Raw genomic sequence first — 26,987 nt, 5'->3', positions numbered from 1 at the left:
TCCTAGTTATAGTTTCCGAAACGGGCACGTGGCAGAAATCAAGTTTACAAGAGAAGTTGAGCATTTTAACCTTTGACGATGTCTTTCTTGTAAGGAACTCGGAAGAAATTTTAGACTTCCTGCATTCTTGTTCCAAACATGCGCTCTATGCCTTTTCTCTAGTCTAGACATTAAACACCTTTATTACTCTTTGCCACATGACAAATTGCTTAATTTTATGGAAGGCTACATTGACGACTTCAGTAGTGTCTCTTTTCAAAATGCCGCAGGGGTGTCTGTTAGTGGTTTTTTAGAACTTTTATTGTTTTATCTACGTTCCACTTTTATTCAGTATGATGGTAAGCCGTGCCTGCAACGCCAAGGAATATGCATTGGCTCATGCATTGCCCCGATTCTTAGTGACTTGTTTTTATCCAAACTAGATAACATTGTGGCCGGCCGCCTTGACAGCATGATTGTTGTTCGTGTGTTTCGCTTTGTGGACGATTCTTCTTGGATTGCAATTCTGATGCCCTTGAATGCCACGCCCATGATGTGTTATCTATTGTTAAAGAAAATTTTAGGCTCCTCGAGTGTACTTTTGAACTCCCGATTAACAACTCAATACAGTTTCTCGACATAAACTTGACATTTCAACCAGATAACACTTGTTGGGCATACCAACCAAGGAGCAGCAAACCACTCCTCCCTTTTCATTCCGCGCGCTCTAAATTGGTGAAGACGGGAATCATAAACATGTGTTTTAAGAATGCTATCAATAAATCGTGCGACCATTCAATGGCTACCTCAACAATCGCAAAGATTGTCCAACTCGGGGTACCCGGTTGATTTGCAAATCTCTGTTGCTGAGTCCTTACTAAAAAAGTTGCGAGCCCAAACGCAGGGAGAGCAGCCGGCCTCACTCGAAAACCGCCCAAAGTACGCGGTTATACCTTACCTCCACAATATTTCCCACAACTTGAAGAAAATTGCAGGACGTGCCAATATTAGAGTGGTGTTTTCTGCCCCAGAAAAACTGGGCAAGTTATGCATAATGAGCAATCTCTGTGACCAACGCTCTCGCCGTTGCGGTATAAAACATAAATGTAAGCGCACAACATGCACAGAAAACGTGGTATATGAAATTCCCCTTTCTTGCGGCAAACGTTGCATTGGGCAGACTGGTCGCTGTATTGATGACCGGCTTCGCCAGAACTCTGGCAATGTCAAAAATGGGAGTGGTGGATGGTTAGAGCATCACTGTTCCACGTGTGACCACAAACCGCACTGCGAACCGCTCTTCGACAAATGCATCATAATCGGCAAGAATAAAGATAGATTAACCAGAGAAATTATGGAAGCTGAAAAAATAGGTAGGTTGCAGTCTCAATGCGTGAGCACACCATCTGTATCCCTTTCTCAAAAAGAACTGTTATCTCAGACGATTATAAGTGTCTCTGCGCATGTGTGGCGGTATGCAAGTGGAAAGCGTCACATGTATAAATTGTGGGTTTTTTCCAAATATATTTTGTTGGTAGTTAGCGCTCGTCCGGTTGTTTCCTTACTTTGTGTCTAATTTGCGCTTTCAGTTCCCATTATGCTTTCTAGCTCTACCAGTCAACGGTTCTTTCGTGGCGTGAGGTACAACAAACTCAAAGCGTCGGAGGCGGCGGCGGGGGGAGGGAAAGGGGGCGGAGGGTTTCACTCACGGAGCACACTAGAGATGGCGCCGCGAGTTTCCCAGCATTCCTCGCGCGGGAGGGCCTGCTCGCCGGCGGCGGCGTCGGCGGTACGGCTCTGTCGGCTGCTTCAGCGGCGGTTGTTTTGGCCCGTTTCGGTGCAGCTTCACGTCCACTGCGCGGTGCCTTCGCACGGTTTGATCAACTTGTTCGACAGGACCTCGTCGGTAAACCAGACCGGACGGAATTAAGTGGTCGTACGGCAAACATACGTTAAGAATTGGTTTGCAGGGCAGGAAAAGAAAATGTACACACCCCAAACAGACACCTCACCGCTAGAGAAACGATAACTTTTGCGCACTGCTTGCCACGAATGGGACTCCGTTTTCTAAATTGGTGATGACCAACTCGGCTGTGTGTTAAGAGGTATTACAAAAGGCGAAAGTAGCAACAAGTTCCCTCACCTTTCTCGCCATTCTCAAACTTAATATAGGCTGACTAGTTTAAATCGGTATAAATGGGAATCACTAAGCTCACATGCCGCATTGCTTCGGCGTCTGCGCTTGTGTCGCGTGGTGGTGTAGCCCCAATCCAGCACATCAGGATGGCTAGGTTCCGCTTCTCACCCTTCGAAAGACGCTCCTCTCCGTTTTCTCTCTCAAGACTCACGGCCGGGCTACAGCGGCGGCGCCCGCCGCTCTAGCCCGGCCGTGGACGACGCTGCTGCTGCGTTCGGGACGCCGCCCCCGCTAATTCCAGGTAACGGATGGCAGCATCTCAGGTTTCCTTCGTTGTAGAGCTACGTGTCTAAATTCAAGTGACCTCGCATGGGCAATTGTTGTGGGTGTCGCTTGAAGCTTTGCTTTTCAACCACCTTAACAGCGTGGATTGGAGCCAATTTTTTCCGAAGACCTAATGCACGTCATGCATACACAACCGGCGCCGTGCCTACTCCGCACTAGGTAATATAACTTACGCTGGAAATTAGCGCTAAAAACGCATAACCGGGCTGCTTTTGGCAGTTTGTTCGGTGCCTGTTACTCAGCATTCGTGAGATTGGCTGTATACAGTCTTGCTCATCGAGGCAAAATATTCCATAAACAGAAACCGACGAATACGTCGTTTAAATGCTAATTACATTTACGCACTGGCTCAGTTTGTTTGGTTGGCTTGCAATAATTAAGGGTCCGTCAATGCGCTGGAACGGAGCTAATTAAGTGCGACGCTTGTTGTATGCGACGTAAAGGCTCTTACTTACCGCCTGACTTGAATCCAAAATTGGTGCCACCGTGAAACATGTACCTGCAAAGGAATGAGTATGTTACGCTTCGAGCAAAAAAAAAAAAAAAGGCCACGTATCTGCTCCTTTCGTTACAAATGTCGACACAAGACGATAGTGGACTGGTGCCCCTGGCAAGTAAATGCATCCCTTCTCTTTTCCGCTCACCTCTCACGCTGTTCCTTTCCCGTCTCGTTCCTTCCAAGATACCACGCTAGAGGTTTGCTCAAAAAATATAAATTTACCGCGCTCCACTGCTCCAACACGGGTGCCTCGATGCCAGCGCTGCCGGGCGGCGGAGGCGCGCGTGAATCGAGGCGCCCTACTACAACGTTTATAGAACTACGTTGCCCTGCTCCACGAGCGTTCCAAGCGGAACGGGGAACCTATCTAGTGCAACCTTTCGTTGGTGTTGCCGTTTGATTTTTTTGAATTCCGCCATGCAGAGCGGGCAACAACAGGCGGCGGTTTTCTGCAGTTCTAGTATTTTATTTGCTATCCAAGCATCCGTAATTTTTTAAATAAAGGAACACTGCAAATCTCACTTCTGTATTAATCTGTTGTCTTATAGTTGCGTAATGTCTTGTTCTTGTTCAGCAATGTTGACAAGTATGAACATTAACACCGGACGTAAACGTTTAGATTTGGCTGTGAGTATATAAGACTATCGCGCAGCATCTGTTTTACTTTGGCCGGCTGGCTGAATCGACTGACAGACAGGTATACAGACAGACAGACCAAAATTTTCCCGTTCAAGTAGCCGAAGAACGACTATCGTCTTTAATAAATGCGGTCACATTGAAAATGAGAACCGTGTGCATTCGCCACGATCACGCTTGATTAAGAAAGCACTTAAGGCTTTTGGAATTCGCTCTGTTTTTGTCTGAAGCATATCTCCCCCGTTTCACCCCACGTTTCATGCTCATCCTCAATGGGTATTTTCTGTTCCTTAACATAGCACTCCAAGCAGGGCAGATTTGGGGGTGCGCCCCAGTGTTGGCGGTGCGGAGTTTTTTTTTCTTCAGTTATGATGACGATGCGGATGACATTACACCTAACGATAATAATAATAATAATATTTGTCATTCTAGTAACACAGTAGACTCCTGTTAAGACGAACCCGAAGGGGCCTTAAAAATTTGTTCGTACTATCAGAAGCGGAGGTTTTTTGGTCTTAAGTTTTGATCTTTCGGAGGCCTTAAGCGTAGGTTTTTTTGCTTTTTGTACGTTACAAGAGAGCAAAAATGTGGTTCGTCCTAACCATAGTGTTCGTCTTAAGCGAGTTCGTTTTAATTGGAGTCCACTGCATGAAGAATTCAAGTAACAGCAACAATAACCAATCAAGGTTATTTAAATAGCCAATCACCTCTATGGCCATTTCTTTTTTTTTTTTTACAACATACTACGGTTTTGAAAAGACCAAGCACGAGAGGCACAAAAATTCAGTCGCGAACACACGTAATCGTGATGGATGATAATGACAACAGGCGTACAGAAAATACGATAAATAAATCATACAGAGATGTAATAAGAACGCAGAATGGGTCTAAGTCCCCATTACACATTCGCAATATACGATAAAAAATAAAGGCATAACAAAAAATAAGAAACTAAAGTACAGACAATATGGCATGTTCAAAATGGCAAAAGGACAGATGTTAAGAACGGTTTAGGTAGTGAATTCCACTCCAATACTGAAACTGGAAAAAAAACTCAAAAAATAATTCTTGAACATGTTCGTGTCCGAAAAATGGTAATTTGTTTCGTCATTTTAGGTCGCCTAGGAGGGGGTCCCCTTCAAAGGCGCCATTGACTCCACGAAGAGGAAGCATCGCTAGACCTTGCGAAGTATCTCTGGAACCTTTTCGAAAGTTTCCCTTAAGTACAATAAAAAAACTTGCAATAACTTTGCAAGACCCCACGGGAAGCGACAATGGCAAGAATTAATTTGCACCGTGATGGTTTCCGCTTATAAACAAGCCTCCGGGAAAACTGAACGAGGTGCTGCCGATCTCAGCCCACCGAGAAGTGCCATTAGCAGGAAGTAAAAAAAAAATGGCCGGCCGTCAGCGTGCTTCGCTGGAAAGGACGTCACATAGCGGTAGTTCTCGGCGTCGCCGTCAGTGTCGTCAGGTTACGCTTTCCCAATTGGCCTCTCCCGTATGTGTTCCTCTCCGCATTCCCAACGAATCCTCCTCCACATACTTCTCCCGGTCAGCCTCTTCCCCCTCCCGCCCCATTTCCTTCTCTACCATTACTTCATACTCTTCCCCTTTTCGTTGCACCCACCCCTCCTTTATACCCCCTCTACCATTCCATCATCATCGGCCCCATCATATCTACAATAGCATATCGGCGTTTACTGCAGGACGAAAGCTTCTCCCTGGGAACAACCCCTCCTATCGCGAGTTTTCCCCAGTACAATCGACTCTCGATAATTCGAAGTCGCTTAATCGGAACTTTCGGTTCATTAGAAGTGATGTGATGGTCCCAGCAACGCTTGCAAGACATATATCGCCGTTCGCACCGCTTTAAATTGGCGTAGCATCCCCTCGAGGTAACCACCAGGAGCTGTAAAATGTGAAGAAAAAAAAACTGCGGTTTATTTATTTATTTAAAAATACCTTACAGGCTCTATTACGGAGCATAGAGTAAGGGGGGTACACAGGAAAGAATGCTAGTGGGTGACACTTCTTCCACAATACAAGTCAATACATTGGAACTAATAACAGTGGTTGCGCAAATGACAAGGAGGGGTTTCAAGCAACAACAAGAATTTCGCAGTCGCAAAAAAAAAAAAAAAAACAAAGAACAAAAACAGAATTGAAGGGGGTTATACAATGCTATTGAGATAGATGTATCATTAATTGCTCGCGAAAAATTTCATGATTAGTTAAATTGACAATGACGTCAGGTAGGTCATTCCAGAGTTGATTCCTCTGTCATAGGAATCGGTAAAGCACGAAAGTGAAATGTGCAGCGAAATCTGCAGCTGAGCATGATTTGCGGGTCGGTGGCTGTCTTGTGGGCGGGCTTGGTGAGCGACGTCCTGCTGGCTTGTCACTTCGACAGAGGTGCACTGGCGTCATTTCCGTGATGGAAATCTTGGGGTATCGTGGCATAAAACACTTTTGTGTTACAATATATACAAACAACTCTAAGTATAAAGTATACTCTTTAGTACTAAAGCTTGCTTCTCCTCAAGAAGACCCTGTGTGCAAGGGTGCACTCTTTACAGGCGGCTTGCTTCGTTGTGTTGGCGTCACTTCCGTGTCCGTGTCGGATATGACGTCAATGAAATATTGGTGTTTCGGGAATAAAGCCCTTTCGTGTTAAAAAATCAGGCGTATACGTTTCGCGCCATTCCCCTGATTCTATCGATTACTAAGAGATAGCTCGCCCGAAAGGCAACGATTCAGGAGGACAAATTTGGGTGACCCTGCGTCGGGAAGATGAAGCGTATATGCTATGTAAAAGGACATCCGCGTCAAATATACAACGCCAACAACTACACTCCATGCCACAGTTTAGCGTGGTATGGCGTCTTCGGGGACCAAAGTCCTCTTACGCCAGGCTGTGTACATTGCTACAGCTTCCCACAAACTGGCTGCAGGAATTGATTTCAATCCGACTAGGAGAAAAATAAACTGAGTACCATGCATTCTCAGTGCACTCGGTTTGGCGCTAGAAACTGTGTGTAGGCAGAAACAGCGTGGTGTGTAAAAGAGATTCTTCTTCTTACAGGTTGAAAGAAGCCCCCATCTTGAGTATTGTTCGGATGCTGTTGGCGAGAGTCTTGGCGTTCACCGTGTGGTGCGGCTTGTTCCAGCTGTCAAACCATCCGGTGTACAATTCAGTGTTCAAAAGCGGACCCGACGTTCCATTGTCAAGATTTTTACCAAACCCATGTTTGGGGTCTACACCTGCGAGAGAGAGAGAGGGAGAGAGAGAGAGAGAGAGCTTTAATGAACACTGAAAAGGTTATCCACACAAACGGCGGGGCTTGCTACTTAGACAGAGTGAACATAATGAGGCGAAAAACGAAAAGAAATGGGGAAGAAGTACGTAGGAACAATGATAAGAGGGAGAAGAAAATTATATCAGTTTGGAACGTAGCAAAAAGTTTCAGCATTAGGGGAAATAATTTGAGGATATCAAGGTTAAAGAACGTCGATTTATCCCGAGTCAGGCAAAAAAGTCAAAAGAGTCTTTGTCCCTTGCGCCGCGTCATCGTGATTTTGCCACGGACCAAAAAGGTTATGCAGTTCGAAAGAGCTCCTGCGTAGCAGTCGCACAATAGTGCTTTTCGCTATTTCACGTTGAGCTGCATGCTGCGGGCAGTAAAAGAAGACATGCCGTATGTCTTCTCTCACAGAGCATACAGAGCACAATGGCGAGTCCGCTCAGCCTGTCTTAATCAGAAAACTGAGAGTGAAGGCAACGTTCCGGCGTAGTCGGTGAAGGACACCCTCTGTTTTCCTTTGGTAGGCCCGCAGAAACTGGAAATTGCACTGAGATTCAATCGCATGCAGAGGCGAGGGTATCCTGAGTGGGTCCTACGAGTCTGACAGCCGCAGGGTTCGCGCACAAACATGGGACAGAGTTCGTCTTTAGCGATCATTGCACCGACGTGCGAACGCCGACTATTCAAGGCACCCTGCAGCACTTTTCAACTTTTTTTGAAATCTTAAATGCTTGCAGAAAGTGGTCACCCAACAGACCCAGTACCTAGATTAGGGAGTCACAGAGTACCTCAGCCATAAATTACTGCTCTATGCTCATCAGATAACTTGGAAACTCGCTCAAAAGATTTTTCTCTCTTTCCCGATCTTGACGTACTTCTATGGCCCGAATTACGTCACTGAGGCCATGTAGCGGCTGTTGGCCGGTTTTCCTTAAGTTGCAGCAATGACCACTTTTCGATAGCAATTTAAAAAAAAAAGCCACAAGAACAAAGCAAATGGAAGGCGTATCTGGTGCGACGAACAAATCACGCAGCGCCGCGCCGTGCTGGTGATAACTGTAGCTTTTCGTTTATCGAAAGTGTTGCAGGGTCCCTTTAAAGCGGAGCTAGCGTTCTTAGTCTCACTGATGTAGGTGTCGTAAGCAAAAGGCAGTGTAGGAAAGCCAACTCACCCAATCGGGGCCACATAATGATGATGATAATGATAGTGAAACCAGATAAGAACTCTTCCTGTGGTCGGAGTCGAACCTGGTCCCTCGCGTATGAAGGCGGCGACGTCTATCCTATGGCGACATTCCGACACGGTCGAAGCAGCTTGTATTTTTAAAGCGAACGCATGCACAGTTCACCATGCACTACACCTTTAGCCCATTGTCCCTTCAAACGAAGTTCAAATACCCTCCGTCTAACGTAACGATGACGATAGGACAAGGGGGGAGGGTGCTCAGATTTCTTGTGAGGGATTAGTTTGCTTTCGTCTCAGTTTTGACTTTGACTAGCCGGCAGTTTGCACTTTGATCGTTGACGCTCTGACCCGGCACTTCACCATTTTATTTTCGCACACCTGAAAGCTTCCCGTTTCAATCATCGTCGTAGTTAGGCGGAGTGGTTTCAACTTTCATTCGCTTAACATCTTTTTTTTTTTCGCGCAGACTGGTGCTAACTCACCCAAGCTCTGTTAAGGGGAAAGCGTTAAAGCGAGAGCCCACAGGTCGATAAGTGACTGCGTGCAGTTTGCGTGAACACGTACGTTATCATAATGGCCGACGCAGTGCCATCGCCGATACCAGTATGCTGCGAAGAATTCTCGAATACAAGTTAAAAGAACTGTTTTGAGATGTACAGGTAAGCTATCGCTGCCGGCAGGCGCGCATGCGTGTTCTTATCCTTTCGTTTGCCGACTGTGCAGCTATACACGACGCTCCTATGCGGTTCGGCCGCAGCTCCCGTGCTCCATTTACTTCTGACGGCACCTGTACATTAAACGTACACACCTGTGCCGAAGCCGACAGTGGCGAGCGTTCCGGGGACGTGGCCGCACTTAGCGGCGCGGTCAGGATCCATGGTGAAGAGCACCACGTCCTGCCCCAGTTCCTCCCATGCCAGGTCCCGCAGGCTCCGCATGTACTTCGAGTCGCACGCGCCGAATTGAGAGTACTCGTTCTCCACCTGGAGCACGCCGGAGCAGTGCCGCGGTGACGGCGCCAAACAACGCTTAGTGCAAGTACCCCCTTCGGCTTTACCAGTGTCACTAGATAAGGTTACAGAGTATCGGCACTCTTTTCTCCTGGTGTTCCATGCCGTCGCCCTGATAGTTGGTCAGTTCGCATCACGTGACGTTTGTTTACACTGCGATGGTTCATGGGCACTGCCATTTTTTTCCTTTACGCGTTTTCTGTCGGTCAACTGTGGTACTCTCAGCTTGTCCTCCATGCTCTGCGGCTGCGCGCGACTGGCGTCGTTCCGAACGCGAATAAAAGAGAACGCACTTCGCAGCAGTTGAGCTGCAGAAGTGTGTGCCCGAAGATGCCGTGTTTCTGCGTCTTCGGCAGTGTTGTTTACAACCGACCTCGTCAAAGTTAGGGGTGAGGCCGCATACGCGGTGACTAGCTGGCAACATTGATAAACACCAAAATGGCCGCCGTTGTTCACTTGCGTGCCTCAGTGACGGTACTCCGTATCCTATCCAGTGACACAAGTGCAAATTCGGGACCGAATACTGACATTTACTTCCTTCGTTTGTTAGATTTGCCGGAAATTTGGTTTTTGAGGGCCACTTAAAATAACTGAAGAGGAGCACTGAAAGCAGAAATGCGTGACAATAATGAGGAAGCCGATAAAATATTTCAAGCGTTGCAGCACGGCAGCTCACAGACTGCGAGTACCTCTCGCAAAGCTGAGACAAAGGCTGATTCAGTAACAATAGGCAACACCGTCGACCGATAGTGCCGGTGAGCCACCCAAAGCTCTTACGTTGACATCGAATAAGTGCCGACTTTCACCGTCATTTCGACGGACTGTTGCCGTTGCGAAGTGTGACGAGCAAACATCTTTCTTGCATCGAGCCCAGCTACGCCGTACTGCAGCTGCACACCCGCTGAAGCTCAGACGGCGTCGCCATCCTGGAGCACCTCAAGGCGGCGGGCTATCGCAACACCTGTTCAAATGGCGGCTCCTTTGGACTCTGAAAACCAAATTGGCTCCTGCGACACCAGCGGAGAGATGGCGTCGCCAGGCAGGAGCACATAGGGTGCCTTGGTGCACGCGTCCGTCGTACAGGGTGGAGACACGTATACGCTGGCGCCGCCATTTTGGGTCACTCGCTCGCCGCCGCAGCAAGTCAGTGCATCGAAACCGCGCTGAAATTATCGCCGCAACGCGGTTTACTGGTGAAGTTTGAGTCATCTGTTTCGCGATGGTGGGTCTTGTAGGAGACGAAAAGAACAACGCGTTTAGCAATTTGACCCAATAGCGGCCGCATGGGACCGTTAAAAGGGTGTCTCCACCCTGTACGGCGGCGATGGCATTGAGGCATCCTAGGAGCGCATAGAATTCCTCTATATAGATGAACTCTAGAAGTACCCGCTAAACGCGCCGTTCGTAGCGAGGAGTCGTCGTTTTCTAAACAGGGCCGAAGAAGAACGCGACGTGGATTGCACAAGGGAATCGTACCACGTAACTGTGAGAAGCGCGACGGGAACTGTGTCCCGGTCGCGACTGTGTCCTGGACTCCAGCGAGCAGTTTCGCAGTGCCGGGTCCAAATTAAGTCTCCCGTAGGAGGTCACATGAGGAGCAGGAACTTTTTTCGGTCCCTTTCTTATACAGAATTTTGGAAAACGGAATGTGCCGCACTTACTTGAACCATAATGATCGGCCCACCGTTGCTGATTAGGAGTGGTTTCACTTTCTGGTACACTTTGGTGAGGAACCTCTTGGCGAACGGCAGGTAGTCTGGGCAGCAGACAAACACAAAAGATCATACCAGCGGCCTCCATCTGAGGAGGTACGTGTACTTTAAATGACACGTAATTATAATTAGTCATTTTATTACGTGTCTTTATAATCATAACGTGAACAAAGGACGATTCTTACATAAGTAGGAACTTCGGAAATTTAATGTTTATGTGCGAGTTAGCCGCGCTAAGTGCAGACGCAGGATGAGCACGTAAGGCCACCCATATAACAACTTAAGTTTAACGATCGCTGTGCATAAAATGGCGCAAGAAGTGATTGTTGTGCCAGCGAAATCGGCCTTTTTTATTTTGTCTATGCATTGCTGTGCTACGCCTTCATCAAGAAAAAAAATAGTGACCCATCTACAGCTCTTTTGCTCTAGAGGCCGAACGTTCAGGAATCTAGTAAAACCCTCGCAGAAAAGTGCAATTTCTTATAAAGCAGGGAGCTGGCTTCGGTATGAATACTGTAAACGTTTTTTTGTAGAACTGTAAATAGTTTTTGTGCAGTTATCTTTCAAAAGTTACTGCCTCTACATTTGAAACTGTTATTCTCCATGTCTCGTGGTATAGCTGTAAGTAGTCTTTCTGGGATTCTTTTTGAAACATTACTGCCCATACATTTAAAGCTGATAGCTTCCATGTCACTGGAACCAGGTAGGTCAACGGGCTAAACATGAAACTGTGCCCAAAGTAAGATTTCGTCTCGAAATATTAGCTGTGCGCGAATGCTTTGCATTACACTAGGTAACTCCAGATAAATCACTTCTGAAAAAATTGCAATGAGTCGGTAAGCTGCAGAAGTAAACATTGTGCTCTAGTCTATTAAGCAAGTTTCACGTAGCACAATCGTGATTAGCGGTCGTGCCGCTACTGCGGCGCTCAAAGAGAAATGCGTTATTTTTATTTGTCTTGATTAATGTGCAACTGTGTATTTTGAGAGTTTCAGCGCGAAAGCACGAGCACATGCCTATTGATTATAAGTGCGTCCGGATATGGAGCGTTTGGTGGAAGTACTCACTTTCATCCGAAGACCGCAGCCGAATGGACGATCCGTTCCGCAACAGCCAATACGGAAGCCCTCCCTGCAAGAACAAACAAGCCCTGGTTGCAGATTACGGGTTGCTCACTGTGCCGCATGTTACAGTAGTTGCCCAGTGTTTCCTGTTAACGCGGCCTCACAGCCATCACGTTTAAATGACGAGTTGAAAGTCCATGAGCTGGGACCGAGATGGTGGTTCGGAGGTTGAAGCCCCTCGCATCTTGTGCCTCACCCGCCGCGGTGGCTAAGTGGCTAAGGCGTTGCGCTGCTGAGCACGCGGTCGCGGGTTTGATTCCCGGCTGCGGCAGCCGCTAGCAAAAACGCCCGTGTGTACGAGATTTAGGCGCCCGTTAAAGATCCCCAGGTGGTCCAAATTAATCCGGAACCCTCCACTACGGCGCGCCTCATCGCCTACGTTGGGTCGGCGCGTTAAACCGATCGATCAATCAATCAATCAATCAATCAATCAATCAATCAATCAATCAATCAATCAATCAATCAATCAATCAATCAATCAACCAATCAATCAATCAATCAATCAATCGATCGATCGATCGATCGATCAATCAATCTTGTGTCTCACCTCCTCAAGGCCGCTAGTATTAGTAATGTAAATCCAGGTATGATAAGGAAAGTGTGAAAAAGGCTGTCATAAGTGCAAAGGAAGTTTTTCTTACGCCACGTATTCGTCACCCAATCGTCGATTCTTCTGAAGGTTAATATGAGCTTATGATAAAATAACGGCCCCTGACATGTTACCATGCCTCACCATGAACCATCCATTGAAAGTGGTGAGCTTCTGTCACTGAGGTTTTTGGCCAATGAGCTTTCAGCCCTTGTGCATCTCTCCCATTCTCCCGCGCGACACCCTTTACCGTCAAGAGCGTGCACCTCTAACTCCTCCTTTTCCATAAAAAAAAGACTCCCGCCGACTGCATATCTCATTTTATCCTTCCATGTTTGTAACCTTGGAATATGAGGCTCCATGAGTGACACGTGAAGCTTTTCTTATTTTTGCTACTTCATGAAAAAATCCGCAGAACAATCGTCACCATTCCCTCGCTACTACAACTAAACACCGGAATTTTCGAACATTTTGAGAGCCAACTTATTTGATAGTGCCATTGGGATAGCAAGTAGTTTCACGGCCGCGCTTTTCCACCAGTGTCGATATTTTTTATTTGTATCCACCACGACACGCGATAGAGGACGCCGACGCATGCATGTGACAATTTATTTGCGGACGGCGAAGCGCTTTTTATCATTTCCGAGAAGAAAGGAATGTGACAGAAAAATAATTTTTCCTGGGTAGCCGGAAGAACAGCGGTCATGTTGTTCCGCTCGTTCTTTTCGTACTTGTTATACTGGGCTGTAAATGTTTGCCATGTACAAACAACAAACCCAACTGGTTCTTCGGGAGGGAGGTACCCACGAACTTTCCCAGCGGGGGCGTCTCCCTCCCGGGGGGAGCACCGCTGCCCCCACGCAGTTGGCGCATATGCTGTCGGAAATATGTAAAACCGTTGTTTGGTCATGCCGACACCCTGACGCCGGTTTTTCGCGAAAGTTAGCATTTCAAGGAGTACTGACACAAAATTTAAAAGGCGAAATAACTTGAACGATAGGTTGATGTGAACACAGATGCATCATCTGCAAATTATCAGCGGATACAGCCTATAGAACATATCTAAAGTAAATTTTTAAGTCCGCGTAACGCAACCGAGCAGCCAGCGGAAATCCTGACAAGATCGGCATCTACTTGGACGTGTAGTAATTAATACTACTTGAATGTAGTAGTAATTTGTGTTGGCCGCTTCCGCACTGCCGGCGTTTCTCGTCGGATCGCCGCTCCATTCGAAGGTCGGTGCCTTTCCTCTCGAGTTGCGCCGGGATTTCGTTGGCTCATCGTGCAGCTGGCCGCGACCTAAGTTCTACAGCGATTCCAGGCACTCTATTTTATTGCTTTTCAAGCAACGTTTTCTACCTCTGACCGCCAATGGTTTCATCCTGGCGTGCGCCACAAGAAACTCTCAATGCGACTAGGGAGGAGGAGGGCGCTTTTCACTCACGGATCACAGTGTAGGTGGCGCGGCGATTGGGCGCGATTAACCAGCGTTCCCCGCGCGCCAGAGCCTTCTCACCCCGGCGGGCGCATCGGCGGACCCCTTTCGTCGGCTTTGTCGTCTTTTAGCGACGGTCGTCTTGGGCCTGTTTTGGCGCAGCTTCGCGTCCTAGGGCGCTTCCTTCACACGGCTTGATTAGCTTGTTCGACAGCACTTTCTGGGTAACCCGGACCCGACCGAATCAAGTGATGCAAAGATACGTTAAGGATTGATTTGCAGGGCGGGAAAACAAAATGTAGCAACCACATAGAGACATCTGGCCGCTAGAGAAACGCTACCTTTTGCGCCCTGCTTGCCATAAATGGGACTCCGTTTTGTAAATTGGTGAATAATAGTTCGATTGTGCTTGAACAGGTATTACAAAAGGCGAAAGGAGCAACTGGCTCTGATAAAAAGCGATTACAAAAGTTCCCTCAGCTTTCTCGCAATTCTCAAACTTACTAAACTAACTAGTTTAAGTAGGTATAAATTGGAATCATTGAGCTCACATGACGATATGATTCGGTGTCTGCGCTTGTGTCACGCAGTGGTGTAGCCTTGAGCTAGCACAGCAGGTTCCGCTGCCTCACCCATCGAAAGACGCTCCTCTCCGTTTTCTTTCCGCTGACGCAAGGCCGGGCTACAGCGGCGGCGTCCGCTGCTGCTGCGTTGGGGACGCCGCCCCCGCGAACCCCAGGGGTCTATTCGATTCAGCCTGCACCTCTTGAACCAGTTCACAGCGGTGCAAAGCGGGTTCCGCCATCGGCGGAACCAGACCTGCACATTTTTCGTCTGCTTCTGCACCTCCTCGGCAGGGAGTGCAGGCAAAGCCATGAACCCGTCCTGCACCCGTCGGAACCACCGGTGAATCGAACGGCGCTGTTCAGGTGCCGCGAGCTGCACCGCTGAAACGAACGGCGAAGTGCGGCACCGCCTGAACTGGTTCACGCGGTGCAGGTGAAACGAATAGACCCCAGGTAACGGCTGGCAGAATCTCTGGTTTCACTCTTTGTAGAGCCACGTGTGTGAATTCAAGTGACGTTGAATGGCCAATTGCTGTGGGTGTCGTTTACAGCTTTGCTTTCCAACCACCTTCGTAGCCAATTTTTGTTTATCACACTGGACGCGAGAACGCGCTGGGCACACTACAGGCGCACTGCGTATACCATCAGCACGGTGGCTGTGCGGGTGGCGGCCGCGGCCGCGAAGTGGCGCATTCAGGCGGGCGCGGGTAGCTCGAGCGCTCGAGTGATAGCTTGTTACCGCTCCACTAAATGGCACTCATGACGCTAACAAAGCTAGAGATACAAGGAAGGAGGTAAAGATGTGATAGCGAATCGCATTGAAAATCGTCATCTGCACCGCTTACGAGAGCGGCGATCGAACATCCGCCGCAGCGTTAAGCCTAACACATGTGTAGGCGGTCCTGTAGGCAGACTGGCCAGCTGTTCCCAGCGCGCGTCTCACCAGCCACTGCCTCGAACGTCGCGCGCCCTTCTCAAGCTCCGGGAGCAATTAGCACTCGTAGTGCCTGCATCATGTCCACGGTAGCTTTTTAATTAAGCGGCTGACGAGATCAGTACGTAGGGGCATTAGCAGAAACTGCCACCGACGCGGATTCGACAGTGCTGTGGCAGCTCTGCTCTGTGATATCCATCCGACGGTCACATGGGCAGCCTTGTTTATACCAAATCCAACGTTTCGCGGAACCCGCTGAAACCGAAACTGTGACTGGCCGCTTCAAAACGTCTCTAATTAAACAACCGTTGCGCGCTGAAGCAAATGAGGTTCCTACACGGGATAAATAGGTCATTATCTACTTATAGCAACAACATTAACTAAAAAACGGGGTGCAATTTTTTTTCTGTTAGTGCCCCTTCGATGTTATTCGCATTAAAGCCAGCTGGGTATTTATCGATCCGTAAAGACACGTAATTTCAGCCCTATCCAGATTCACTGTACACTATTGTGACCACACGTAACTTACCCCAAGTAAATACCCGAAATCCCGAAAATGTACCCCAATTCAGATTCTCCCATCGAAGGTTGGTTAGGCCAGAAAGCCGAAAACACTTCTAGAGATTTGTATGTCAGCACAAAGAGGTTCGGTATCTCAACGGCATGAGAAACTGCTACAAATGTGCGAACACAATTTTTCCCCTTTTATTTTCTCATGGGTGTAATTTCCAGATGCCCGGCCACGGCCCATACAAAAATATTGTATGTTTGGCTATAGAATATTTTTTTCTGGTTGGCTTTAGCTAATTGAACTAATTAGCTATGGCTGATTTTATGACTGCCTTTAACCCTTCTTGTAACACCCCGATGGGTACCTTTAGCTTCTTCTATGGTCGTGTCAGTGGGGCAAAATAGGAATCTATCGCTTTTTTATAGTTGGACATTTTTACGGAATGTCCTTTAGCCTTCTTTCGACAACCGGCCATGGCACTGATGTTAGAATCATATGTATCTCTAGAACTCCTGTGGCCGTTCTTAGTTTAACAATTGAATGTATAGTGTTTTTAAGACTATACCCTCGTTTACTGTCAGTCGTCTACAAGGTATTTACCAAGGTAATCGCTAACCGAACTTCTGCAACCTTAGATTTCAGTCAACCTAAAGAACAAGCAGGGTTCCGTAAAGGTTATTCAACAATGGACCATATTCACACGATCAATCAGGTGATAGAGAAGTGCGCTGAGTATACTGAACCCCTATATATCGCCTTCATAGATTATGAGAAAGCATTTGACTCGGTCGAAACCCTAGCCGTCATTCAGGCATTACGGAACCAGGGGGTAGATGAGCATCATGTAAGAATACTAGAGGATATCTACAATGGGTCTACAGCTACCATCATCCTCCATAGGGAGAGCAGTAAAATACCTATAAGGAAGGGTGTCAGACAAGGAGACACAATCTCTCCAATGTTATTCACAGCACGCTTACAAGAAGTATTCAGAACGTTGGATTGGGAACAGGTGGGAGTAAGGGTTAAGGAGAATACCTCAGTAACCTCAGATTTGCTGATGACATTGCCTTGCTAAGTAACTCGGGGGACGAATTGCGAAGCATGCTTTCCGCACTGGGCGAACAGAGTAGAACCGTGGGCCTGAAAATTAATATGCAGAAAACTAAAGTAATGATCAATAACTTTGGGACAGCACAGCAGTTTGAGATAGGTGGCGAGGCAGTGGAAGTGGTAAGCGAATATATCTACTTAGGCCAAGTTGTGACCCCAGATCCCAACCATGAGGCAGAGATAATTACAAGGATCAGAATGGGGTGGGGTGCATATGGCAGACATTCTCAGATAATGAATAGCAGCCTACCATTGTCGCTGAAGAAGAAAGTGTATGACAGCTGCATCTTACCGGTACTCACCTACGGGGCAGAAACTTGGAGGCTCACTAAGAGGGTTCAACTTAAATTGAGAACGACACAGCGGGAAATGGAGCGGAAAATGATAGGTGTAACATTAAGGGACAAGAAGAGAGCGGAGTGGTCAGGGAGCAAACTGGTGTTAAAGACATATTAGTAGAAATTAAGAAGAAGAAATGGACGTGGGCAGGGCATGTAATGCGAAGGCAAGATAATCGCTGGTCATTAAGGGTAACAGAGTGGATCCCTGGAGAAGGCAAGCGTTGCAGGGGGCGGCAGAAAGCTAGATGGGCAGATGAGATCAAGAAGTTTGCGGGGATAAATTGGTCACAGTTGGCACAGGACCGAAGTAATTGGAGAATAATGGGAGAGGCCTTTGCCCTGCAGTGGGCGTAGATAGGCTGGTGATACCCTCGTTTATAGTTTACCAATGCAGCCGACGTTCAGGGGAGCGTTATTTGGCCTCTGACTTCACTAATATTATTTTATATGCTACAGGTTTCCTAACTGTCTTTTGTTTAGCGTTGTCAGGTGTGGGTGTACATCCCTATGTACTGTGTCCACATTGTGTACTGCTATCAGTACCTTCAAAAGAGAGAACCAATTCTTGTGAGCTATTGACGTTCATAGTTTACAAGTTAATGAGAGAGAGAGAGAGAGAGAGAGAGAGAGAGAGAGAGAGAGAGAGAGAGAGAGAGAGAGAGAGAGAGAGAGAGAGAGAGAGAGAACAGTCTTTAATGAGACTGGCGATGTCAGCCGAGCTAAGCCGCCTGCCTTGCTACGCCAGGTGAATTCGGTGACGATGATGATTATAATGGCAAAGAAAAACACATATGATTTCGTCTATTTACAAAGTCTGATCAAGAATTGTGTCTTTTTATAGGTACGCCAATAAGGCTTTTGTAGCAGAAGAGCCACGTTTGGAAGAATTCCAAAGACCTAATACGTCCCTCAGTTGCAGTTTTACGAGAGCGGCCGGCCCAGAGACACTGCGAGAGACACTCTTTGTGTATACTAAATCGCGTAGAATCACAAATGAGGTGTTGCAGATCTTCACGTACATCACACTGTGGGCGCAGTGGCGAGGTGGATTGGTGGATCTTGTAACAGAAGTATCGCGTGTAGGCGACATTCAACCGGATACGGTGGAGTACCGCTTCATCATGCTTGGATTTTCCAGGTTAATTGCGATAACGCGTCGAATGATTTATAAACGTGGGCTTTGCTGTCAGACTAATAGCTAGGCGATGACTTTTTCTTGTTTACGGCGTCAGCGCCAACGATAGCCGGTCACTTTGCCATCAACTATGGCGATAGGGGACACAAATGTAGAGGTGGTGTGAATAAGCGCGGCGGTAGTGATGATAAGGATGTGGCTAGGGAATAAAATGGCCGCGTATCATGCTCCTTTCGTGGCAAATGTCGCTGAAATACGATAGTCGACTTGCGCCCCTGCCAAGTAAAGGCCTCCCTTTTCTTTCCCGCTCACCTCTTATGCTGTTCCTTCCCCGTCTCGTTTCTCCCAAACGCTAGAGGTTTGCTCAAGTCAATTTAAATTTACCGCCTTCCACTGCTCCAAGCCTGGTGTCTCAATGCTAGCGCTGCCGTACTGCGGAGACGCGCGTGAATTGAGGCACCCTACTACAACGCTTATAGAACCACGATGCCATACTGCACAAGCGTTCCAAGAGGAACATGGATCCTATTTAGTGGAACCTTTCGTTGCTGCTGCCGTTTGATTTCTTAAATGCCGCCAAGAAATAGCGCGGGCAACAGCAGGCGACGGTTTTCTGCCGTTGATGTAGTATTTTATTTGGTATCGCAAAAAGCAAGCATCCGTGAATTTTTTAATAAAGCAAGATTGAAATTTCACTCATGTATTGATTTTCTGCCTTATATTTGCGTAATGTCTTGTTTTTGTTCAACAATGTTGACAAGTATGAACATTGTCACCGGACATAGACGTTAAGATTTGGACTATTGCGCAGTTTCCGTTCCTCTTTGGCGGGGTGACGGAATTGAGTCACAGACAGACAGGCCAAAATTTCTGCGTTTAAGTAGCCCAAGAAAGACTATCATTTTAAAGGAGTACTGACACGAAATTTAAAAGCTGTGATAACTATGTAAAACGCTTCCTTTTTACCAGGAGATATCTCCCAGCAAGTTTCAACCGCAACAGTTCAGCGAAGCATATTTAAAATCCATTTTAATCTTCGCCCGCACGAGAAAGCCCAGAGGGGGCCGACATGACATCATGTGCTACTTGCCCCAAACTGCCGGCGTCGGGGCTCCCGTGACAAAGCCGACGCGCTGGCTGTGGTTGGCGCGCGCTGCTCGGGCGTGTGTACACGTCATGGTTTTGGGACTTACGCCATGCTGCCCGGGCCTGTGGGGACGGCGAAGACCTCGGCCGATCTGGGCGCGCGCGTGCGCTCGCTCGCGCGCGCTTCCAGAGAGGCAGCGAAGCGGCAAGAATGGTGACGTCATGTGATACATCCTGTTATGGCGGCCGCTCGGCGTTTTTCAGTCGAAACCGAAACTGGCACGAATAAACGACGCCATAAATGAATGTTTACGCTGCGCTCGACCGTCTAATCTGTCATTCTATGATTAGTGGGCTGGTAGGCACGCATAGCAGCGAAAAAAACGTAACACGAAAATTTCGTGTCAGTACTCCTTTAAAAGGTTCACCAACAGTGATGTGAATGTTTCACTTCATGCGAATGCATGCAGTCCACAGAAGAAACTCTACGCCGATGCTACATATGCGTTAAGCTCGCGAAGAGTGGGAACGACACAAGGTCCACTTGAAACGCAAGCTTTGGCTACTGCGAAGAAATTGAGTTCGAGAGCTATTCCTTTCGGTAACTAAGGTGGTCCGCCGGAGAGGTTTTCGAGGGACTTACGAAATCTCGTTCAGCGCAGATGTAAGGCCCCGGTCGTAGGATGACCATGAAGCCCATACTGTGTGCGAGCTGGAGGAAGCCGACCAAGTTCTGTTGGCCTTCGAAGTCGAACTCTCCCTCTTCGGGCTCGTGGCTGCTCCACTCCACGTAGCTGCGTAGATAGAATTCCCGCTCATGTCGCTCTTCAAAGGACAGTTTCCCCCGTTCGACTAACGTGAATGTCGTAGCGAACCGTCAGTGTCATTTTTTTATTTTTTTTTATTTCTTAATTTTTTATTTTTAATGAGTGAAATTCAAGTTTGGAGAGCTTTCTTCGCTCCCATCAACTCGGCGTTATTAAAGGTAAAGCCGTATATGTTTCATCAAACGCGAGAAGTGATCGCCGTCGTCATCGGTGCCGACACAAATGGTACCAAAATACACGTGACTTCAATGGCGGGAACTGCGCGGCCGAGGTGCGCGGTGATGCTCCGCCACCCATTCTCGGCTTTCGCCGTCGTGAACGTAATACTCTTAATTGTCTCTGCGCAATTTTTTCGTCGCAGACGAAACGTGGATGCGAGTGACGTGGATGCATTGGCAACTAAACGGTGCCGGTACGTTGCATGGGGGCGATCGAGACAGAGTGTGCGCTCGATGACAGTGGTGGTGCGAGAAGCGTTTTATATCAGCGCCCAAATAAACCGACCGACGATATTTCAGTTAAAAGCTACTTTGAGTTTCATTTTTTTTTGCTGTCACAGCATACGTTTCAAATAACACCTAACCGTTTCGTGACGTAAGCTACACTGTCCGAGGTTGAGCAGTTTCGCGGGGACCTTAAAGGGCCGTGCTGCGCAAGTGCGAGGAGCATTGGATTGGATTGGATTAAATTAGATTGGATTGGATTGGATCGGATTGGAAATCCAATCTAATTGGAGTACGGCCGGGTGTGTAGAGAATTTGGTCTGCACATTCACCGGTCTGCGCATTCCAGAGGAGTGACGTCATAGCCATGGCAGACGCACTGGCGCCGGCACGTGCCCAGCTGTGCGCCTGCGTTGCGCAGTAGCCAAGTCTGACGCTGCGCCGGAGCCGCTTGATAGCCGTTTCGCGTGGCTCCTGGAGAGCCGTGCTGCGCATGCGCGAGGAGCAGTAACTGGACTGTACTGGACTGGATTGGATTGGATTGCAAATAGTTTTAGCAGCAATAAGCATGATAATCAGCTAATCCTAGACTACCAGGAAACCTAAGAATAACCAGCTGAACCTTGGCTCACGCTACGTATATCCTGGCATAGCCGAGCCAAGCCACTGCTAATTTTTCTGATGGAAGCAAAGAGGAAAAACGCCCACGCGTCGGGGTTTCGGCGCACGTTAACAATCCCCAGGTGGTCAAAATCAATCGGGAGCCCTACACTACGGCATGCCTCATAGCCCAGGCGTAGCTTCGGCGCTTGAAACCACACGACCAATCAAATCAACCATAAGCGAATGCAGTACGAACGACCTGAGCACTGCTCTGAGGCGCGCCCCTCTCTAGATGCCAATCGTTTCTGCGGACGTAGCAGAGCATCATCACTGCTTTCATCGAAGGCCTGACATGAAAACATCTGTTGTTTTTAGAGAACACAGCAGCCGGTCTCCTTCAGGACCACTTATACCAGCGAAGTTCGAGGCATCGTCCGCGTACCCGTGATGTTGCAATCACGTTATGGGCCGATCCATTTGTTCTTATACGCTGAGCCTTTTGACGCGGCGTGACTTACGTCTCAATGGCGTTGAGACCGGCGGATCGCATGGTGGTGAGGCGATCCTCCCAGAGCTCGGGCAGGACCCGGAAGTAGTGGATGGCGCCGGAGAGGATCTGCACGGGCTTGCCGTGCAGGAGGAAGCGGCGCTCCGTAGAGTTTGCGGTGAATGCCGGAAATTTTGCCCCCTAGACATGAGGGCGGAAGAAAAAGCTAATTAACGATGCATGTGGATATCGGGCAGTTTGTCTTCTGACAAAGGCCTCAACGAGTAAATGCCCAGAGTATGATAGGCCGCGGCTGGGCCTGGTTCATGTTGACGCGACAGACGATGTCATCGTGGAGATTGCTCGTGCAATGGTGTTGCAATAGTCACCTGACCGGGCCACTTGGGATCTTTCGTTTCTTCCGCGTCGTCCCAAAAACGTTTGCATCCGTTCAGTGACTGCGGTCTGTGGCATGCAATTGTCGCCAGATGCAGCCTTGCATTTTGTAAAGAATTTCGCTTCGTCGACCCATTCTGCGGTTAGGAACTGGTTACCCGTGAATGAGATATCTTGGATGGATTCCCTGGTAGGTCGGCCCGGATGTTGTCCGTAGTGCGCAACACAAACCGTGCATGCGAAAAGAATGCACTCGCGTAGGCTTGTGCCGAGGAACACTGAAAACTGACCTAGGCGGACTGGATTCATATTCAGAACGCAAGTGTTTTCTTCTTTTTATCAAGTGTCTATTTCATGATAACGCAGCGTCTTATATTCGATCCCTCCTTCCTAAAGCAAGTGCGGAGCACACGACGATGAAATTTGCTTTTATTTAATCATCCTGAGTGACCTCTGCAGTGTTGCCGCGTGGCCCTTCGACTGTTGTGCTGATATGTTTCTTAGCCCAATTAGTGCACTGTCTTTGCGCAATGTTGTGCAATGTGCCTGTCTATACGAGACGCGCCAAATACGAGTTTCGTTTGATCGAACCTCGTAGTTCGAAATACCACAGCATGATGTAGACATGTTAAGGTACAGTAACCAAGTAGTTACCCACGCCCGCACGCACGTTCGCACGCTCACGCACGCGAAATTCGTCTCAACAAAGTGGTTCTTTTTTGCATCGAGCACATTACGAGAGTGCAACAGTTTTTCCCGGACTTGTTCGCTAATTCCTCTTAATCGAGTTTGTCTTAACAGGAGTCGACTTATGTAATGGGGGAGTTGTATTACGCTAACGCATATCTGCAAAAATAATGTGGTTGGTTCCTCTGTCATAGGAATCGGCAAAACACGAAAGGGAAATGTGCAGCGAAATCTGTAGCTGAGCATGATTTGCGGGTCGGCGGCTGCCTTGTGGGTGTGCTTGGCGAGCGACGTCCTGCTGGCGGGTCGCTTCGGCGAAGGTGTACTGGCGTCATTTCCGTGACGGATATGACGTCGTCAGTGAAATCTTGGGGTATCGCGGCATAGAACACCTTCGTGTTAGAATATAAAACCCGAAAACGAACAACCCATAGTATAACGTACTCTTTGGTACTAAAGGTTGCTTCCACGCAAGAAGGCCCTGTGTGCAGGGGTGCACTCTTTACAGGCGGCTTGCTTCGTTGTACTGGCGTCACTTCCGTGACGGATATGACGTCAGCAAAATATTGGTGAATCCCGGAATAAAACACTTTCGTGTTTAACAAAAAAATCGTTTTTCTGGAACCAGGCACGCGCGGCCATTGTAAAGTCACCAACCGGGATAACGAAACGGGTTATGTGATTGGTGTGCTCGTTTGCGGACGTTTGGGAGCTCGCAAGGTTATCGCACTGAACAAAATTTTCTCTTGTGCATTTGTCACGGGAAAATCTCCGCGGAAAAAAAATTGTCTGCTCACCTGTGGAAACCAAATTAGGTAAATGATGTAAGCGGCCGCTGAAGCGAAGATGGCGGCCCACTTGCAGGATCTGGGGGATTGGCGCTTAAAATTTCGGAGTGCCAGTGATGTCGGGGCCATTCTTCACCCTGTGGTTGCGATCGGGAAAAGCTCGGTCATCAGGCGCAATTTGCGAGTCATGTGCGTTGCATGACCACTCGTGACAATTGCAGTACACTTCTTTCTGCATTACCCTCAAGGCAGTGATCCATGTTCTCAGCGTGGGACAATCGTCTGTGGTGGAACACGTGCACAGCTCCGGGCATGCACTTTAAGTGCAATAAAGCTCCACTTCCCAGCCACTCGCGCTATCTACCGGACGCTATGCACGATGCGTCTGGTGTGTATTCCTTTTAAAGGGGCCCTGAAACACTTCGACTATTTTCTATATCGTAAAGGCTTTCACAACGCAGTCAACAAACACACTCAATACTTAGAATAAGGGATTACAAAGTACCTCAGCCAAAAATTATTGCTATATGCCCATCAGATAACTTAGAAACTTGCTTAAAGGGACCCTGCAACACTTGTGACCTACACTGACCGAGACTGAGCAGTTTCGCGTAGGTCCTGGAGAGCCGTACTGCGCATGCGCGGCACGTGGCCGCTCGGTTCACTTGATGATCATGCGAGGGGTGGCCGGATGTGGAACTGATGGCTCGTGCGTCGCAGCAACACCGACGTGCACCTGTGGAACCAGCTTAGCTCTGGGGCGATTGGTGACGCTGCGCCGGAGCCACTTGATAAATATACATGTGTCACATATATATGCGTATACTGTGTGTGTGCGTGTCATTGAAACAGCAGTAAGCATGATCATCAAGCTAATCCTAGACAACCAGGAAAGCTAAGAATAACCAGCTGAACCTAGCTCACGCTACGTATATCCTGGCATAGCCGAGGCGTGCCCCCTTGCATCTCTCTCACAAGCGCACTTCCCTGGGTGAGCGTATTGTTGCGGAAAAGGACTAAGACGGCATGCCAAGGGGGGCATTATCATCACTAGCTAGTAGAGAAGGCATGGCAGGGAACAGGCCTTGGGTCCTGTTCCTCAACACCCATGTCACAGCTGCCGCTGATGTAGACGTTTCGGCGTCCACGGCAGCACACACAACGCCGACAGCAGAAACATGTATTCCCGGGCCAGGGTTCTTTCCCGTATGAGTAATCTCTCCTTTGCTATTCAACATCTCCCTCTTAGGCCTTCCGGCACAAAGTACACAGATACCTGACATACATCACGCTCTATATGCTGCTGATCTCACGCTGTGGACTAACACAGGCTCCCCAGGTTACCAGCAGGACAATTTACAGCAAACAGTCGACGCCATCTCGCATTATCCCCGTCAGTGTTGCCTCTCATGTGCCCCATCTAAATCTGCCCTTCTCATTCCCCGAAACAGGACCCAAGGACGACCACTGAACCCGACACCCGACCCCACACTATACAACGGCAGCCAACTGATCCCCACTGTCAAGACCCTGCGTATTCTGGGGGTTCACTACCACCACGACGGCTCGGGAGCTGCATATCTCCCCAGACTACAAACTATTGTGTCACAACTAACGCACCTTCGAGAAGAAACGGTCTCAGAAAAGCCGAAACCTGCCTCATTCTCCAAGCAATGCTAACCAGTCGGATCACATACGGAGCTCTATACCTCGCCCTCAAACCGCGAGAACAGGCCAAAATTGACATTCTAATTCGGAAATCCTACAATACAGCTTGGCTTGCCCGTGTACACCTCGACCGAACGGCTAATGCAACTCGGTCTCCATAACACTCTCACCGAATTGATGGACGCCCACATAAACCAGTTGCAACGATTGCAGCTCACCCCGACGGGCCGACACCTGCTGCATAAGCTCGGTCGACATGTAGAGCAGACTCCCAATACCCCCCAACGAATACCCACCGCTCAACGCGCGAACATACGGGTGCTTCCCATCCCATGCACCCCCCGTACAACATTGGACGACGACAGCATCGGACCCGCCTCCTTTTTCGAAAGTACGGCAGTGATTCAACTGCCCTTTACACCGACGCCACTCCCTACCCCCGACAACGAGCACACGTAGCTGCCGTAGTGCGCTCCGACGCCACCACCCTCGTTGCTTCCAGCCTGCAAACAGCATCAACGAGCACGGTAGAAGAAGCTGCTATAGCCCTCGCCATCACTCACGCTACGACTCCAACTGTTACGGTGCTCACGGACTGTCGAACCGCCTGCCGCCGCTACGCTCAAAGCACATTTTCCGTTCTGGCACTCCACATCCTGTCCCAGCGCCGCACTCTACCCTTAACCCGCGTCGTGTGGACACCGAGCCACGCATCCCTCCCTGGGAACGAAATGGCTCACGCCGCGGCCCACGATCTTCTTATCCGGGCCCTCCCAGACGAGGCCTGCCGCCCCGACCTAGACCACGGTCCCCCTGCCCTGATCCCCCTCCGACAAACCTACTCCGACATCCTGTACCACTGCAGGGTCTCCCGACGCAATTATTCCCCTCCTCACCCTTCGCTCTCCGTTTCCGGCGCCCGCATCTGGCGAAGACTACAAACTCACACATACCACAACCACGTCGCCCTCCGCCGCATGTCCCCCACCTGCTATGCACCCAACTGCTCACGCTGCGACACTCCCAACACGACCCTACACCTTGTCTGGATGTGCCCACTGAACCGCCAACCACCCGATCCCCCTTCTGTAGAGTGATGGGAGAGCGCGTTGAGCAGTTGCCAGCTCGAGGACCAGGAAGCCGTGATCTCTCGGGCGAAGGCGGCGGCGACCCTGCGCGGCCCACCGGAATAGGATGGCCACCCACCGCTCCTAACTCCTTCTCTCCCCTCCCCTCTCCCTTTTTCTGAATAAACGTTTTCCAATCACATAATGCGCATGCCTTGTGTGTGTCATTGAAGCAGCAGTAAGCCTGATAATCAAGCTAATTCTAGACAACCAGGAAAGCTAAGAATAACCAGCTGAACCTTAACTCACGCTACGTATATCCTGGCATAGCCGAGCTAAGCCACTGCTAATTTTTTTAAAACTCCTTCTCAACATCCT

The 26,987-nt window shown here is 48.7% G+C and overlaps 1 protein-coding gene across 1 annotated transcript in view; it reads right to left on the bottom strand.

The window, feature by feature from the left end:
- Window positions 1-24,018, bottom strand: part of LOC144175207 (beta-galactosidase-like) — a 49,561-nt gene extending 25,543 nt beyond the window's left edge. Inside the window, exons 1-8 of the mRNA XM_077704310.1 lie at window positions 23,884-24,018; window positions 22,035-22,204; window positions 20,287-20,437; window positions 11,877-11,940; window positions 10,759-10,853; window positions 8,896-9,070; window positions 6,680-6,860; window positions 2,917-2,960 (exon numbers count right to left, since the gene is read on the bottom strand). Of these exons, the coding sequence (XP_077560436.1) occupies window positions 2,917-2,960; window positions 6,680-6,860; window positions 8,896-9,070; window positions 10,759-10,853; window positions 11,877-11,940; window positions 20,287-20,437; window positions 22,035-22,204; window positions 23,884-24,003 (1,000 nt within the window). The 5' untranslated portion in view covers window positions 24,004-24,018. The remainder of the gene's footprint in view (window positions 1-2,916; window positions 2,961-6,679; window positions 6,861-8,895; window positions 9,071-10,758; window positions 10,854-11,876; window positions 11,941-20,286; window positions 20,438-22,034; window positions 22,205-23,883) is intronic.
- Window positions 24,019-26,987: the final 2,969 nt, after the last annotated feature.

This window comes from Haemaphysalis longicornis, unplaced genomic scaffold, assembly GCF_048455015.1.
Source record: "Haemaphysalis longicornis isolate Haplotype H1 unplaced genomic scaffold, Haemaphysalis longicornis Haplotype H1 scaffold_3, whole genome shotgun sequence".
Taxonomy (NCBI): Eukaryota; Metazoa; Arthropoda; class Arachnida; order Ixodida; family Ixodidae; genus Haemaphysalis; species Haemaphysalis longicornis.
This window is presented reverse-complemented; position numbering and strand designations above follow the sequence as displayed.